The sequence below is a fragment of the Prionailurus bengalensis genome, chromosome D3, assembly GCF_016509475.1.
Source record: "Prionailurus bengalensis isolate Pbe53 chromosome D3, Fcat_Pben_1.1_paternal_pri, whole genome shotgun sequence".
NCBI lineage: Eukaryota > Metazoa > Chordata > Mammalia > Carnivora > Felidae > Prionailurus > Prionailurus bengalensis.
Genome location: NC_057356.1, coordinates 69439494 through 69453798, shown reverse-complemented (window position 1 = coordinate 69453798; position 14305 = coordinate 69439494). Strand labels below are relative to the sequence as shown.

General features: G+C 50.8%; 1 protein-coding gene across 2 annotated transcripts in view; it reads left to right on the top strand.

The window, feature by feature from the left end:
- The window catches only part of MYO5B (myosin VB), a 334060-nt gene that overhangs the window by 313142 nt on the left and 6613 nt on the right, over positions 1-14305 (top strand). For both annotated transcript variants that reach the window (XM_043558788.1, XM_043558787.1), the window contains 8 exons: positions 1981-2179; positions 2339-2432; positions 4557-4700; positions 6754-6905; positions 8639-8728; positions 11004-11154; positions 12486-12771; positions 13394-13568. In XM_043558788.1, the coding sequence (XP_043414723.1) occupies positions 1981-2179; positions 2339-2432; positions 4557-4700; positions 6754-6905; positions 8639-8728; positions 11004-11154; positions 12486-12771; positions 13394-13568 (1291 nt within the window). The remainder of the gene's footprint in view (positions 1-1980; positions 2180-2338; positions 2433-4556; positions 4701-6753; positions 6906-8638; positions 8729-11003; positions 11155-12485; positions 12772-13393; positions 13569-14305) is intronic.

Below are 14305 nucleotides of genomic sequence, written 5' to 3'. Positions count from 1 at the left end.
CCTGCCTCATGGAGTCGTTATAAGGAATAGGGTTAACACAGGTGAAGCATTTTGCATGTGCCTGGCATGTAGTAAGCACAGAATGAAAGCTGATGCTTCCGTTCTAATGGCCATTATTCAGTAAGTTCTGTCCCACCCAGAAGTTTAGTTTATTAGAGCAGGATCCTCTGTGTAAAACCAGGTGATTCCTTGTGGCTCTCTATCAGTAGATTGGGTGGTTTTTTTTAATAAGCACATGAATGCGTTCACAAAACTGAAAGTGCAGACCTATGCATCAGGATTCCTGGCTTCTAGAACCAGCTGTGTCACTGGCTGTGGCCTCAGATCTCTTGACCTCAGTTAGATGAGGTGTCTAGTCTGATGCTTGGGCAGGGATTCTCAGACCTTGCACAGAACCCTGGGCTAAGCCACCCAACTGCAGCCTGTGTGGAGGAGAAGAAAGACGGGAGTACAACCTCACAGCACAAATCAGGAGCTGATACTTGGGGTGGAGTCCCTAGAACCTAGGTATTTCTATTCTGTCTCAGTAGGTTCATGACTTCCTGGTGATGCTTTTAGTGTATTGTAGCCAAGATTGGATATTCTCTAAATATTGTGTGTCCTCTAAAATGCTGATGTGATTATAGAACTGTGTTCCACAATCCACATGTCAGTAGCTCTTTCAGTTGGTGAGGCAGCCTGTGGTGAATGGGTGAATCAGTCATTTCTCCATCGTTTCTTCGTTTGTATGAGCATCGAGAAGCCCCTGTGATCCAGGCATTGCAACAGTGCCACTGTGGGGCCGACAGAGCTACAGAAGACCTGGGTGTGTCCGTGGGGGAGTTGACAGCCGACTTTCTCTCTCGCTCTCTCTCGTGCTCTCACTCTCTCGCTCTTTGGGAGACTTGCTCCCTCCTGTCTTGCAGCCAAACTAGCAGAACTGTAAAAAACAAGACTCTTTGCCTCCCTGCCTCCAGGGCAGCTGGGAGACTCTTACTGGTGTTTCTGGAGCACTTCCGGGTTCCTGACTCTGCTAAGCTCTGGTCACAATCTTTGCATCCCCGGAAAAGACCGGCGTGAATTTTCAACATATGGACCATGCCAGACTGCTTTTGATGTACCATTTGCCTAGAACCTCCTTCCTTTCTCTCATGTGATTGTTTACTGCCCTGGGTCTTGAATCCGAGAAGGTAGCACCTAGTTCATAGTAGTGCGCCCTGAGGAGAAGCCTGCCTAGGAAGCCTCTCTAGTCCCTTTCCTTCTCTTATGATGGAACAGGTGCCTCCCAGGATTGCCCAGGTAACTTTTAGACTCAGAGTCTTCTGAGACGTGTCTCCAACTTTCCCCAGATCTTCTCTAGGTCTTTCTGCTTCTGATCATGACACCAGCTGATCTTACACCTTCCCCCAAATGATTTGCAAATAGTCTTAATTTCTGTTTTGACTAGAGATAAAATGGTATATTTACAGCCACAGGGGGAGTGGGGTGGCGGTGAAGATAACAAGGAAGGGGGCTGATGTCTTGCCTTTCTAAAACTTCGCCGATCATCTAAAGAGGGAAATACACAGGTGATAGAATTAGTGCAGTCTACTAGGGTTTTGTCTTAACGAGGAGATTCTCATGCGCTTTGGGCAGATGTAGATAACGTTTGTGTAAATGATGCTGTAAGAAATTTATTTCTGCTGGTGACATTTTGACATGGAGACAATCTCTCAGTCCCAAACAGTAGACTGCACAGAGTGAGGAATAGGGGAGGGGGTGTCCTGAAAAAGACCGAAGACCAGGGGTGTGTGTGTGGCCCCGAGTTCCCATCCTCAGAGAGGACAGGCTGGCCCGCTTGCCAGTCCGTTCCCCTCAGCGTCCGCGTCCTTCCCCTGTTGGTTCGTGCACTTGCTGCTGCCGTGTGCTTAGCTGCTCCTCTGTTGCGTGTCCGTCTGTGGCCCCTCACGTAAGGCGCTGACCCGAGCCCCGTGGCCACCTGCCCTCCTCTCCCCGGTGCAGGTTGCTGGAGGCCCAGCTGCAGGCCCAGAGCCGCGAGCATGAGGAGGAGGTGGAGGGGCTCCGGGCCCAGGTGGAAGCCCTGAAGGAGGAACTGGACAAGCAGCAGCAGACCTTCTGCCAGACGCTGCTGCTCTCCCCAGAGGCCCAGGTGGAATTTGGCGTCCAGCAGGAGATATCCCGGCTCACCAATGAGAACCTGGTGAGTGAAGATGCCCAGCGGATCCTGCTCTGGGAAGAGATGGGGCCAGAGATGGCCTTTTGCCAGAAGGGCAAGGCTTGTGTCCTTGGGCTTGTCTCCAAGGGCTTCTGACCTGGCCAGGGCGGGTGGCCACCTCACACTGCTTCCTTTGGATTTTAGGACCTTAAAGAACTGGTAGAAAAGCTGGAAAAGAATGAGAGGAAGCTCAAGAAGCAGCTGAAGATTTACATGAAGAAAGTCCAGGACCTAGAAGGTAGGTGGGCACGGGCGTGAGTGCGTGTGATAAAGCACGTGTGTGCTCAGTCACGAGCGCGGGAAGGGAACTAACTGCTGCTTCCCTCTGCAGACTCATTCTGCTTTACCAGTTTCTTGGTGCCTCTGCCCAGAGCAGTCATGTGATAAAGAGCTGCCCACAAGCTCCAACGTTCTCTGTTGGCCAGAATCTGGACTAAGATCCATAAATCAGCAGGTGTTGGGGTGCTTATTCTGAACTCTGCACCAAGGCCGTGTCCTTGCCCTCAAAGGACTTAAAGCTGGATGCAAGACTTTTTGGTCGGGGCAGGGGGGAATGCTACATGACACACAGACCCACACCCCACTCCGTGGATGGGTAGTCAGGAAGGAGAGGGGTCAGTCCTATGATTAAATTTCCAAACTGGAATCTGGCCCAGAGAGGTCAGGCAGGTTTAAATTGCTCTTCCAGAAATATCCAGAATGTTCTCTTGCTCTGACTCCTTACTATAAATCGATCACTCTCCATACCTTCTTGTCACATGCCACCTAGCATGGAATCCTCTCTTGGTGCCCTCACTGCTTGGGTTTCCCCGCCCCCCATCACCGCCTGAATCCCTCCCCTCATCCCTTCACCCTCATCTCAAGAGCCACGTCCCCAGGGCTTGAGGGCTGTGTCTCACTGTCCTAATACCACGTGCCTCTGGGCACAGATGTCAGTTGTTTAATCACCTGTTCGTGTCCACCTGCTGCTCCTGTAGGAAGCCAGGACTTATCCAATCAGCCCCTCTCCATCTTTGGATTTCTCGGTTCTCCTTGACTTCTCTTTCTCCTGGTCATGCAGGCTTCAGGTTTCTCCCTTTTGTTCAGTCTTGAAGACCTATCATCAACTCTCCCTGAATGCTTCTGTGCCCGCCCCTCTTCCCCTAGTCCCCCAGCGACGGTGGCAGCCTCCAGTTACCCACTTGTGCCCCTGCTCCTGTGTATCCGGCCACCTCCTCTTTCCCCATGGAATGAACTGTGCCCTCTCTCCAGTCGCTCCAGCTCACCCCACACAGAGCCTCCCCTCCAGCACACCCCTGTCTCTCGGTGCTCACTCTGCCTGCTCGTCTCCTGTGCCTCTGGGAGCCTTGTGTGCCCCGGGGCCCGGTGGGTCAGCTCCTTCCCACCTGATTGTTCAGGTCTCCCCCGCTCCCCCTCAGCCCTTCTCCTCCCTTGAGCTCCAGTAGTTGGTCTGTTCAGCTGCATCACCACAGTCTGCTCTCGGGGCTGGGCACCTGGCCGGGTTGTGTGGTAATGTGTGTTGCTACATAAACGTCCAGATGCATCTCCTTAGCTAGACTGGTAGATCCATGGTGGGATGCCCCATCATGTCTGCCCCCACACTTAGAACAGTGCCCCGTACGTAGGAGGCCCTCAGACACACCTGGGGAGACCCTGCAGGTGCCCATCACCCTGTCGCATAGTGTCAGGCCTCAGGAGGCCTGAGGGAGGTTTGACAAGCCTTTGTACCCCCAGCCATGCCAGCGAAAATGTCTCTTGTATCCTTTGCAACCTTCCATTGTTGCAAAGACTGAATGTAGCAGTCCTGCTCCTCGATCTGCATCTGGGGGCTACAGATGGTCTCTTACCTTCTTGTGCCACTGCCACCACCCTGCTCCCTGTCCACGGTCACAGGTGGTGCCCAGGCCTCGCACACGTGGGGCTGCACTGCAGCTGTCCTGACAGCTGCCCTGTGGCCACACTCAGGGAACTGGATAGGGCGGGCCTGGCCAGGGCCCATGACATCCTCCCAGACAGATGGCAGGCCCCGTTTCTCACAGCTGGGTGGGGGAAACCCGCTCCCTGGCAGGCTGGGGTGTGCAGCCTGTGCCTTCCGCGCTTCCCCAGTTTTCTCTGGTCTGCCTACCTAGTGGGATGTTTCCCCACCCTTGTCCTGCACGGACCCTGGTGCCTGGTGCTGAGCAACTTGGGTCACACTTGGAGTGTGGCCTGGGCTGAGGGACAGACCATGAGAGAGGTGGGGGAGCTCAGAACGCTGGGTCCCCAGACCCAGGCTCAAACGCCGCTGACCTAAGGCATCCCTGCCTCTTGAGCCTGCAGCCTGGAAGTGTCCCTTCACTCTCCCTGTCTCCTTCCTGCTCAGCTGCCCAGGCGCTGGCCCAGAGTGAGAGGAGACGCCATGAACTCAACAGGCAGGTCACTGTGCAGCGGAAGGAGAAGGACTTCCAGGGCATGCTGGAGTACCACAAGGAAGACGAGGCCCTTCTCATTCGGAACCTGGTGACAGGTCAGGACCGTCCGTGACATCTCACCCCGCCCCCCCCCCACTCCACTCCGCACTTTGCACCCCCCACCTCCCTCCCAGCCTCAGCCCTCCATCCCCCTCACCTCGCCCGCAGTCGGTTCCGGGCCTGGTTTGCCAGTCACATCGGCTCCCTCCCTTCTAGTCCTGCTCCATCCGGCTTCAATACAGCACCTGCCTGCCTGCAGCATGGCAGGAAGAGGCGTGGAGAAGAGAGTCCTGGATGAAAAAAAGGACTCTCTGGTCGCCTGGTCCTCTGGACCCTGAGCCACAAGCTCCTTTCTCTGGAGCCTTGGGTTTTCTGTAAAAAGGGGATGAGGCAACTGACCCCACCTGCCCCCTGTTGTGAAACATAACGGGTGAAAGTCGGTGCTATAGCCACAAATCTTTCTCACACATGAGGGATTTGAAGAAGCAGCAGCTTCCGCAGGGTTGTTTGAAGTTAAAATAAGACCATATGTTATGTCAGAGAAACGTAAGTTTACCAGAGGTCCCACCCTGTCGGTGCCAGGCCGGGGCCGCAGAAGAATGGGGTGACTCCAGCCTAGCACACAGTTCGTTTCAGTATTTTTAGTAGTTGAGTAACCTTTTTTAAAAGTTAACTTCCGGGGCGCCTGGGTGGCTCAGTCGGTTAAGCGTCCGACTTCAGCTCAGGTCACGATCTCGCGGTCTGTGAGTTCGAGCCCCGCATCGGGCTCTGTGCTGATGGCTCAGAGCCTGGAGCCTGTTTCGGATTCTGTGTCTCCCTCTCTCTCTGCCCCTCCCCCGTTCATGCTCTGTCTCTCTCTGTCTCAAAAATAAATAAACGTTAAAAAAAATTAAAAAAAAAAAAAAGTTAACTTCCCCTACCGTTGTCCTACAATTTGACAGGAGTCCTCTCAAATTTCATTAAACAGGCTGCATCTTGTTCTAGTGCTGCTAGGGATGAGCTTCTGATCTGTGGTGAATGGAACTCAACGTTCACGACGTTAGAGTAAAACCAGAATAACGGAGGCTGCGTGTGCCGGCCGGCAGGTGGCTCCTCCCTGCCGCCCGGGGTTAAGGCAGCCCCAGACAAGGCCATTTCCTGCCAAGCTGCCTACACACAGTCACCTTCCCTCCCCCATTCCGTCCCTCTCGTCATCCAGACGAGTGCCAAGCCTTGATTTGGCCTCCTCTGGGGTGTACCCAGCATTGGCTAGTTGTTGCTGTGGAGGATGGAGAAATGTAGAACCATCGTCCCTGCCCCCAAGATGCTAACATTCGGCTAGGCAGACCAAGAAACTCTATGGGAAACGGGACTCAAGTCACAATAGGACATTCCAAGACAGGACAAGCTGTTTGTACGCTGCTTGTGGGTCAGGCCATTAGGGGAGAGGCTGGTGAGACACCTGTCATATGGTGGCCCTCCGGGAGGTGCAGGCGTGGCTGTGGCCAGTCAGCAGCCTATTCAAGCTATTACCGGCTCTGAGAATGGGCAGCCACTGCCGGCTAAATAGTTTCCACACTGACAGCTGTGTGGACTAAAGGTCCCTGTGGCCTTCCCAGCCTCTGGCACATGGGCTCTGTCTTTGGGAACATGCAGTTTGCCAAGTTCTCCCGGGAATCCCTCTCACGAAAGAGCCGTTGTGCCTGTGACAGGCAGCATGGCCGTGGGCTCAGCGGCCCCACCCTGAGCTCTTGCTGGCTGGGGAGCAGGCTCCTGTCGGCCACTGGCCCCGGGCCCTTCTTGTGGCCAAGGGCCATGGCCTCTATGGAAACTCAGGCAGCAAGCTACCTGTGGGTTTTTCCCTTCACCTTTTATGGGCGAGGCATTAGAAGCCTGTTTTAATGATATAGTCCAATTAGGCAGAAGTTTTTAACTAGTTTCTGAAACTGGTAGGGTCAGAAGGTGTTTGTGTATCCAGGGCAACTTCTCGCCTACTCCTCCCATGCCCCCACGAGAGGTTATTCTTAGAGGAGCGTCAGGAAAATGTTGAAGAGATTTGTATGTCAGACCGGGATTCTCTGAACCCAAGCATCTGCTGAAATCTGATTCTTGGCTGTTTGTTACCATCAGACCTGAAGCCGCAGGCGCTGGCGGGCACGGTGCCCTGTCTTCCTGCCTACATTCTCTACATGTGCATCAGGCACGCTGATTACGTCAACGACGACCTCAAGGTGCACTCCTTGCTGACCTCCACCATCAACGGCATTAAGAAAGTCCTGAAGGTGAGCGCCCCTTGGCGGAGGTGGTGGTTTGCAGTGGATTGAGGGAAACCCGCACTTCCCCGTAGCAACAGGTTTTCCCCAGGCTCCAGCTCTGAAGGTAAATGATGTAAGCCCAGAAACAGCTTGCCGGTGGAACCAGAATGCCCAGGCAGTTTCTAGAAAAGGATGCCCAGCCTCAGAAATGGCAGGATGCCCAGAAATCCAGGGCACCCTGGTGCTTCCAAAAGACCAGAGATGTAAGGCGGGGATGTTCTGCCTTAGTGAGGGTGGGCTAACCCTGCCCTGGAGTGACATTCAGGAGCACAGCCTGCATACAGCCCTTCTCCCAGGCCTTTCCAAGGAGCTGGGTGCCTGCTGCCCAGGGTGATGGCACAGTGAAGGGTGCAGACATGCATCAGCTTGCAAAGTGAGGAGGCCTGGGCTGGGACAGGGCGGCCTCCAGGGCTCTGGGGCGGTTCAGCAACTCCACCTGAAGGCACAGGACTCCTCACCAATGTAGTGGTCGCCACTGCAGAGAGAGGCTGGCCTGCAGGCCGACCCCATGGAGGCTACGGTGAGCGGTGAGATTTTTAAGGGAGATCAGTCCTTGCTGGGAGGGATTTGTTCCTCCCCACAGGCCCAAGCCCCAGGCGGCATTGCTCTCGCTCTCACAGACCATCCTCCGTTCTCCTACGCTCTCCCACTTCAGGATGCAAGCTATCCTCGAAAGCATGGAGTCCGGGCCCATTCTGAGATCTGCCAAGCTGCTGTCGCCTGCCCCCTTTTCCCTTCTGGGAGCACGCCGACACCAGCCTTTAACTCCTAGCTTCCTGCCCGCTTGGTCTCTGTCTCTGCACCACCTGCCCAGCCTTGGGCCCCACAGACTATCTTATCCACTCCTGCCTCTAAACAGACACGCTGGGGACTCAAGATTGGGGTCTCCTGCCTCAGCCTCTAAGGCAAGCGCCATGTAGGGGCTTGTGCAGTCTGGGTAAGCCATGGGCTGACTTCACAGGTCACTTCCTCAGGGAAACCTTTCCTAATGACCAGGCTCAGCCCCTAATATGCCAAGCCCTCCCCCCCCCCCCCCACCCCCGGTCACTTTCTGTTGAACTCTCTCATTTTATTGTCATCATAGCTCCTACCTTCAGACGTTTAAACAGTGACAACTTTACCTGACAAAATGAGCTCTGTGCGGTCATCAGCCTTGGGACAGAAACTGTCATAGCTCTTTGGGTTGTCAAACGGCCTTTTTCGTCAAAGTTATGGTTCATAGCCCTTTTCCAGAGAGTTGAAGCCATGGGACATCTGCCCTCTAGATAATAGGGTACCAGAGTATCTCACTGGCATGTTCCTTACATCCCTTAGGTGAGATCACTGATAGTTGAGGACGTGCCAGGGCCAGATGCCCAGTGGTTCATGTACAGCTGAGGGCAGCTAGCCTCATGCCTCATCTGCCACCTGGCTTTGTGCTCTTCAGCCATAGAGCCAGCCTAGCTTTGTGAGCATGCACAGCTGTGTGCCATGGACCAGGGAACCAGGAGAGAGGTCCGTGGGACATCTCCAGTAGCGAAGGAATGGGAAGCACAGCCTCTTGACTGTGGATCTCATCTTCGCGACTGGTAGTTGCCTGCCTGTGACACCTACTTGGGGTGTGCTGAATGGTTGTGGAAACCTGGAAAGAGACACCAGGTGAGCCTTTAACCGGATGGGAGCCACTACGCATGACTAGGGATGTCTTTCTCTTTTCACAGAAGCACAATGATGACTTCGAGATGACATCATTCTGGTTATCCAATACCTGCCGCCTCCTTCATTGTTTGAAGCAGTATAGCGGGGATGAGGTGAGTGCTGAACCCAATCCCCTGGGGAGCACTTAGAAACCGTGAAAGTGCCTCAGATCCTCCTGTCAAATCCTCATTTCCTTGCATACAGCAATATGTGTTCTGCTTCAGAGCACCTCAGATCTCAGCCCAGAATGGGGGTTAGGGGTGTTGTGGAAGGTAAACCTGCTCTGTCCATATGTGGTTCTACCCAGAGGACAGCATGTAAAGTCTTGGGAGAACCGTCTGGGACTTCGGGCTGGAAGCAGTATTAAGCCGGCAACAGGATACCTGTCTCTAGGCGGCCTCCAGAGAGCACCTGAATCAAATAAGTAGAGTTGGTGGAGAAATGAGTTTATATGACCCATCTGAATGCTCCTGGGACTCTCCGGGGAAACGCTTGTGACCTTAAATTTCTGGAGCAGCCCCGGAAGAGCCCCAGTTCACTAAACACTGGAAGAAAGCCCATGTAGTTGTCTGATGTATGAGACTATCTCCCAAGCCAACCAATTAGTTTGTTCATTTTAAGGCAGACACAGAACAGAGGCACAACATAATCAATGTGCACATTGGTGTTAAGGCCCAGCTTTATTCTCCTAGCCAAATTTGATTCCTTGGCCTGCAGCCCAACTGACTACATTATTTTCATATTCTACTCTGAACCTTGAGGGCCCAGCTTCATCTAGAGCTCACTGTTCCCAACACTGGTCCCGAAAGAACTGCGCCCTACTCTGCATTCAGCCCAGTGACTTTGTAACATCATGTCTTCACTCTGGTTTCTCCAGTAAGAATCCCAACTCATCCCCGACACCACTCCCAGACCCCTGGAGGTTGCCTTGACTTTCCTTTCTCCCCTTCCTCTTTTGCTTATACTGAGAATAACACAATGAGAAGCATAAGACTTGAAGCACAATATAACCAGGTCTGTGTAGCCTAAATAAAAAGGGAGAAAAATATATATCTTAGCTGTTTCACCTGCTTTTTATTTTTTATTAAAAATTGCTTTGTGGGGCACCTGGGTGGCTCAGTCGGTTAAGCATCCGATTTTGGCTCAGGTCATGATCTCACGGTTTGAGTTCGAGCCCCACGTCGGGCTCTGTGCTGACAGCTCAGCCTGGAGCCTTCTTTGGATTCTGTGTCTCTCTCTCCCCCTCCCCCACTCAGGCTCTCTCAAAAAGAAACATTAAAGACAATTGCTTTGTGATGTGACCTAGTATGAGAGGCTTTGCTGAGGGTGGTCACTCTTTTGAAAATAATCTATTTGGCTGCTGTTGGTTTACCTTGGCCTGCATACAAAGGGACATTGGTCACATGAATCCTTTCAACATTAGCAAATCTTTCAATTTAACATTATTTCATCTTGTTAGCATAGAAAGCCAAGAGGACTGGCGCTGTAGCTGTGAAATCATTTTGGTTTATTCTGACACCCAACAATAGAATCCATGTAAAACTTCTCATTATCAAAACTATCTGACCCAGGGTCGCACTCATTTAGTGGGCACATATTCCACATTTTAAAGTAACCTGGCATATTAGGAAGGAAATTGGACAGAGAATCCAACAGCAAGAATCCCTCTTTGCCTAAACCTGCTACCAACCTTATATACACAATGGAGTACTACGTGGCAATGAGAAAGAATGAAATATGGCCCTTTGTAGCAACATGGATGGAACTGGAGAGTGTTATGCTAAGTGAAATAAGCCATACAGAGAAAGACGGATACCATATGTTTTAACTCTTAGGTGGATCCTGAGAAACTTAACAAACCCATGGGGGAGGGGAAGGAAAAAAAAAGGTTAGAATGGGAGAGAGCCAATGCATAAGAGACTCTTAAAAACTGAGAACAAACTGAGGGTTGATGGGGGGTGGGAGGGAGGGGAAAGTGGGTGATGGGTATTGAGGAGGGCACCTGTTGGGATGAGCACTGGGGGTTGTATGGAAACCAATTTGACAGTAAATTTCATATATTGAAAAAATAAAAAATAAAAAAAATAAACCTGCTACGAACCTGGGTTTGCTGCCGTAGGGAAATTACCACCCCAGTGGGTGGACGAAATGATTTAGGCTTTTTAAGCAACTCCGACTTATCTATCATGCTGAGTTTTTGCTCTGCCTTCAAATTCAAGGGTCATGACTGAGGCCTCAAGAAGCTTGACAGGTTCTTGTGGAATCTCCTATTAGTAGAGCCTGATAAGGCCCCACAAGGTATTATGAAAGTCACCTGAGGCCCAGAAGTCCTGCTGAGCCCAGCAGACCACTGAGCCTCTGTAAAGTACCCCCTCTGTCTCTCTGCAGGGCTTCATGACTCAGAATACTGCCAAGCAGAATGAGCACTGTCTTAAGAACTTTGACCTCACTGAATACCGCCAGGTGCTGAGTGACCTTTCCATTCAAATCTACCAGCAACTCATTAAAATCGCCGAGGGTGTGTTGCAGCCTATGATAGGTAAGGTGGCAGCAGGCGATCTCCAGCACTCATCGTGGGGTCCGAAATGATGGGGGACGTGCCTGCTTTTAGGGAAGCAGATATCTTAGGCGTGGCCTTCAGGAAACCGGGACCTTCCTGACAAAGGCAGCGAGGTGGTGTGTGTTTGCTGTGTGCTCGGAGCTATGAAATCTTCCATAGGTGATAAATATAAATTCAAAAGGTATAAATAAATGCGTATATGGTGAAAAAATATATGCCTCGTGCCCACATGTATACCTTATTTGTGGGACAAAAAGCAAGCACATGCGAGAGAACACGGTAGTAAGCATTGGTGCAATAAATGTTGAACGCTCTGTCCAAAACAGTGTGCTGGACACTTCACATGAAATCAGATTGAAAAAATAAGAGCCATCCTTTTATAAGTTACGAGAAAAATGACATGTGCACGCATCACTCCGTGTGTTCCATAAAGGCCAGGGAGGAAATTGTTCCTTGGACCTATGCTGTAAAGCTTTCCCCCAGGTCCTTAAAACACAAATAGGTTGTAGGTGAATTCCAAGTAGGACAGAGTCCTTCATGCCATCCAGAAATCCGTCTTCTAGGATATGTTTCATTCCATATCCTTATCCCTTTTAGAGGGATATCTTTTAGAGGTAACAGGCTTAGGGAGAACTGGGAATACTTCACGACTCAAAATAATGGGATGGTTAATAGCACCAGTTCTGGAGTTGGCCGTACGTGGGTTCAAATCCTGGCCCTGCCAACTCCTAGCATTGTGACCTTGGGCAAGTAATTTAACTTCCTTAGGCTTCGATTTCCTGATCAGGAAATGGGTTGTTGGAAGATAGAAATGACTGAGCATAAAGCGCTGGCACATAGTTCAACATTGTGCAGTATGACAGACCAGCTAACCTAAGATTTATATGGTCAGTGGCTCATATCAAAGAGTTGTTTGAACATCAGGACGATCTCAGGGCCTAGGGCCAAGTCAGTGGGTGGACCAGGACTACTCCCAAGTTGCCCAATTCTCAACTTTGGACCCCTCACAGAAGCCAGTACAGACCTGAGTTGCTACATGCCCATTATCTTTGTCCCATCACCAACAAGCTTAAGTGAAAATTTGGTCCACAGATTTGATCCAAGATTTCTCTGTGGAAATTTTATTCCACATAGAGACCAACACATTAGAAATTCACTTGCTAAATGCTTTCAGTTTCCGAGCACATCAATAGCGTGTGCCGGTAGACGGTGGCATTGCCGAAGCCCAAAGTACTATATGATCTGAGTGGTCCGAAAATGGGTCGTCTCTGGGAAACCTGCAAGCTTCTCTCATCCTGCTTTTCTTTCAGTTTCTGCCATGTTGGAAAATGAGAGCATTCAGGGTCTATCTGGTGTGAAGCCAACAGGCTACCGCAAGCGCTCCTCCAGCATGGTGGACGGGGACAACTCCTACTGCCTGGAAGCCGTCATCCGCCAGATGAATTCCTTTCACACAGTCATGTGTGACCAGGGCCTGGACCCGGAGATCATCCTGCAGGTGTTCAAGCAGCTCTTTTACATGATCAACGCTGTGACTCTCAACAACCTGCTCCTGCGGAAGGACGTCTGCTCTTGGAGCACAGGCATGCAGCTCAGGTAGGAGAACGGCGCCTCGCCCTCGCCACACTGTTGGAGGGGCCCACACGCACCGGCTGGAGTCGAGCACAAGGCCTTTGTCTCTGAAAGCGGAATCCAAATCTAACTGGTGATGGTCAGTATGTGACTCAATTCCATCACCTGTCATCTGTTGGTGGAATTCAACAACACGGAGTTGGTGACCTGGTAAACAAATGAGTTAAATGCTTGACAGGCATTTGTATACTCTAAAGATTATAAAGGCAACGTGGATATGTCAGAGGGAAAAATCAATGAGTTGAGACACGAAGGCTCACACAGAAGCATAAATATGTTTGTGAATATTAAGTACCATTTATTTTAATTCAACCTATATGATGTTTCATTTTCCCATTAACTTATACAGATGTTTCAGGGACCTCATCTTTGCTTGATTTTAAGCACCCGTTCATTCATTTATTCATTCAGCAAAATGTCACTGAGTGCCAGGTGCTTTTCAGGCTTTTGCCTATGTGAGCTAATGAAGGTGAAGAGAATGATCACACTATTGGCAACTAGGCCACGCAATGAACACAACAGGTGTGCTCGCCTCAGTGAGTTAGGAGGACTGGCTTAACACAGCTCACTTTGCCTTGTATCTAAGGTACAATATAAGTCAACTTGAAGAGTGGCTTCGGGGAAGAAACCTTCACCAGAGCGGAGCAGTCCAGACCATGGAACCTCTGATCCAAGCAGCCCAGCTCCTACAGTTAAAGAAGAAAACCCCTGAGGACGCAGAGGCCATCTGCTCGCTGTGCACCTCCCTCAGCACCCAGCAGGTATGACCGTGGCTACCCCGCCAGCTCTGGTGCTCGACCTTCCCTTCCAAGTCTGTTCTGGACAGTGGGTTATTTGTGCAGTGGATGGGATTTCCTGGATGAAGTAAAGACCACCTTGGTCTTTGAAACAAGATGCCACCGTTCCCTCAGTAACTTTCTAGTCCCTCTTGGTCACTTAGAAAGATAAGATAGTGTAAGCCCACAAAACAGTAAGCTTGGGTGAAAACATTTTTTGGTTGTTATTTTTTTGGCTTTTTGTTTGTTTTTTGAGAGAGTGAAAGTGCTCCCATACACACACACAAGCCAGGGAGGGGGAGAGGGAGAAAGAATCTTAAGCAGGCTCCACACTGGGTGGAGGGTCTCCCAGGGGTCTCAATCTCACAAGCATGAAACCATGACCTGAGCCAAAATCCAGAGTCAGATGCTTAACAGACTGAGCTATCCAGGAGTCCCTATTTTTTTTAATTTGGTTCATTTTTTAAGGTAAAAACATTTTTAAAAAACTATTCTAGAATGTTTCTCACTAGAAATTTTAACTTTTGTTCAGAAATGGGCAGCATCAGGCATTTGGCATTAAATCATTTTCTTTACACCTCTACTTTCATTATGGTCATGTTTCCACTTAGAATCCATTAGCATGATTTTAAGTAGTCATTAGGAACCTAGAGACATTTGAATGTGCCTTTCCTCCCTGCCCTACCCCGGCCAAGTCGTATTTGTATCAGGACTCCTTTGCA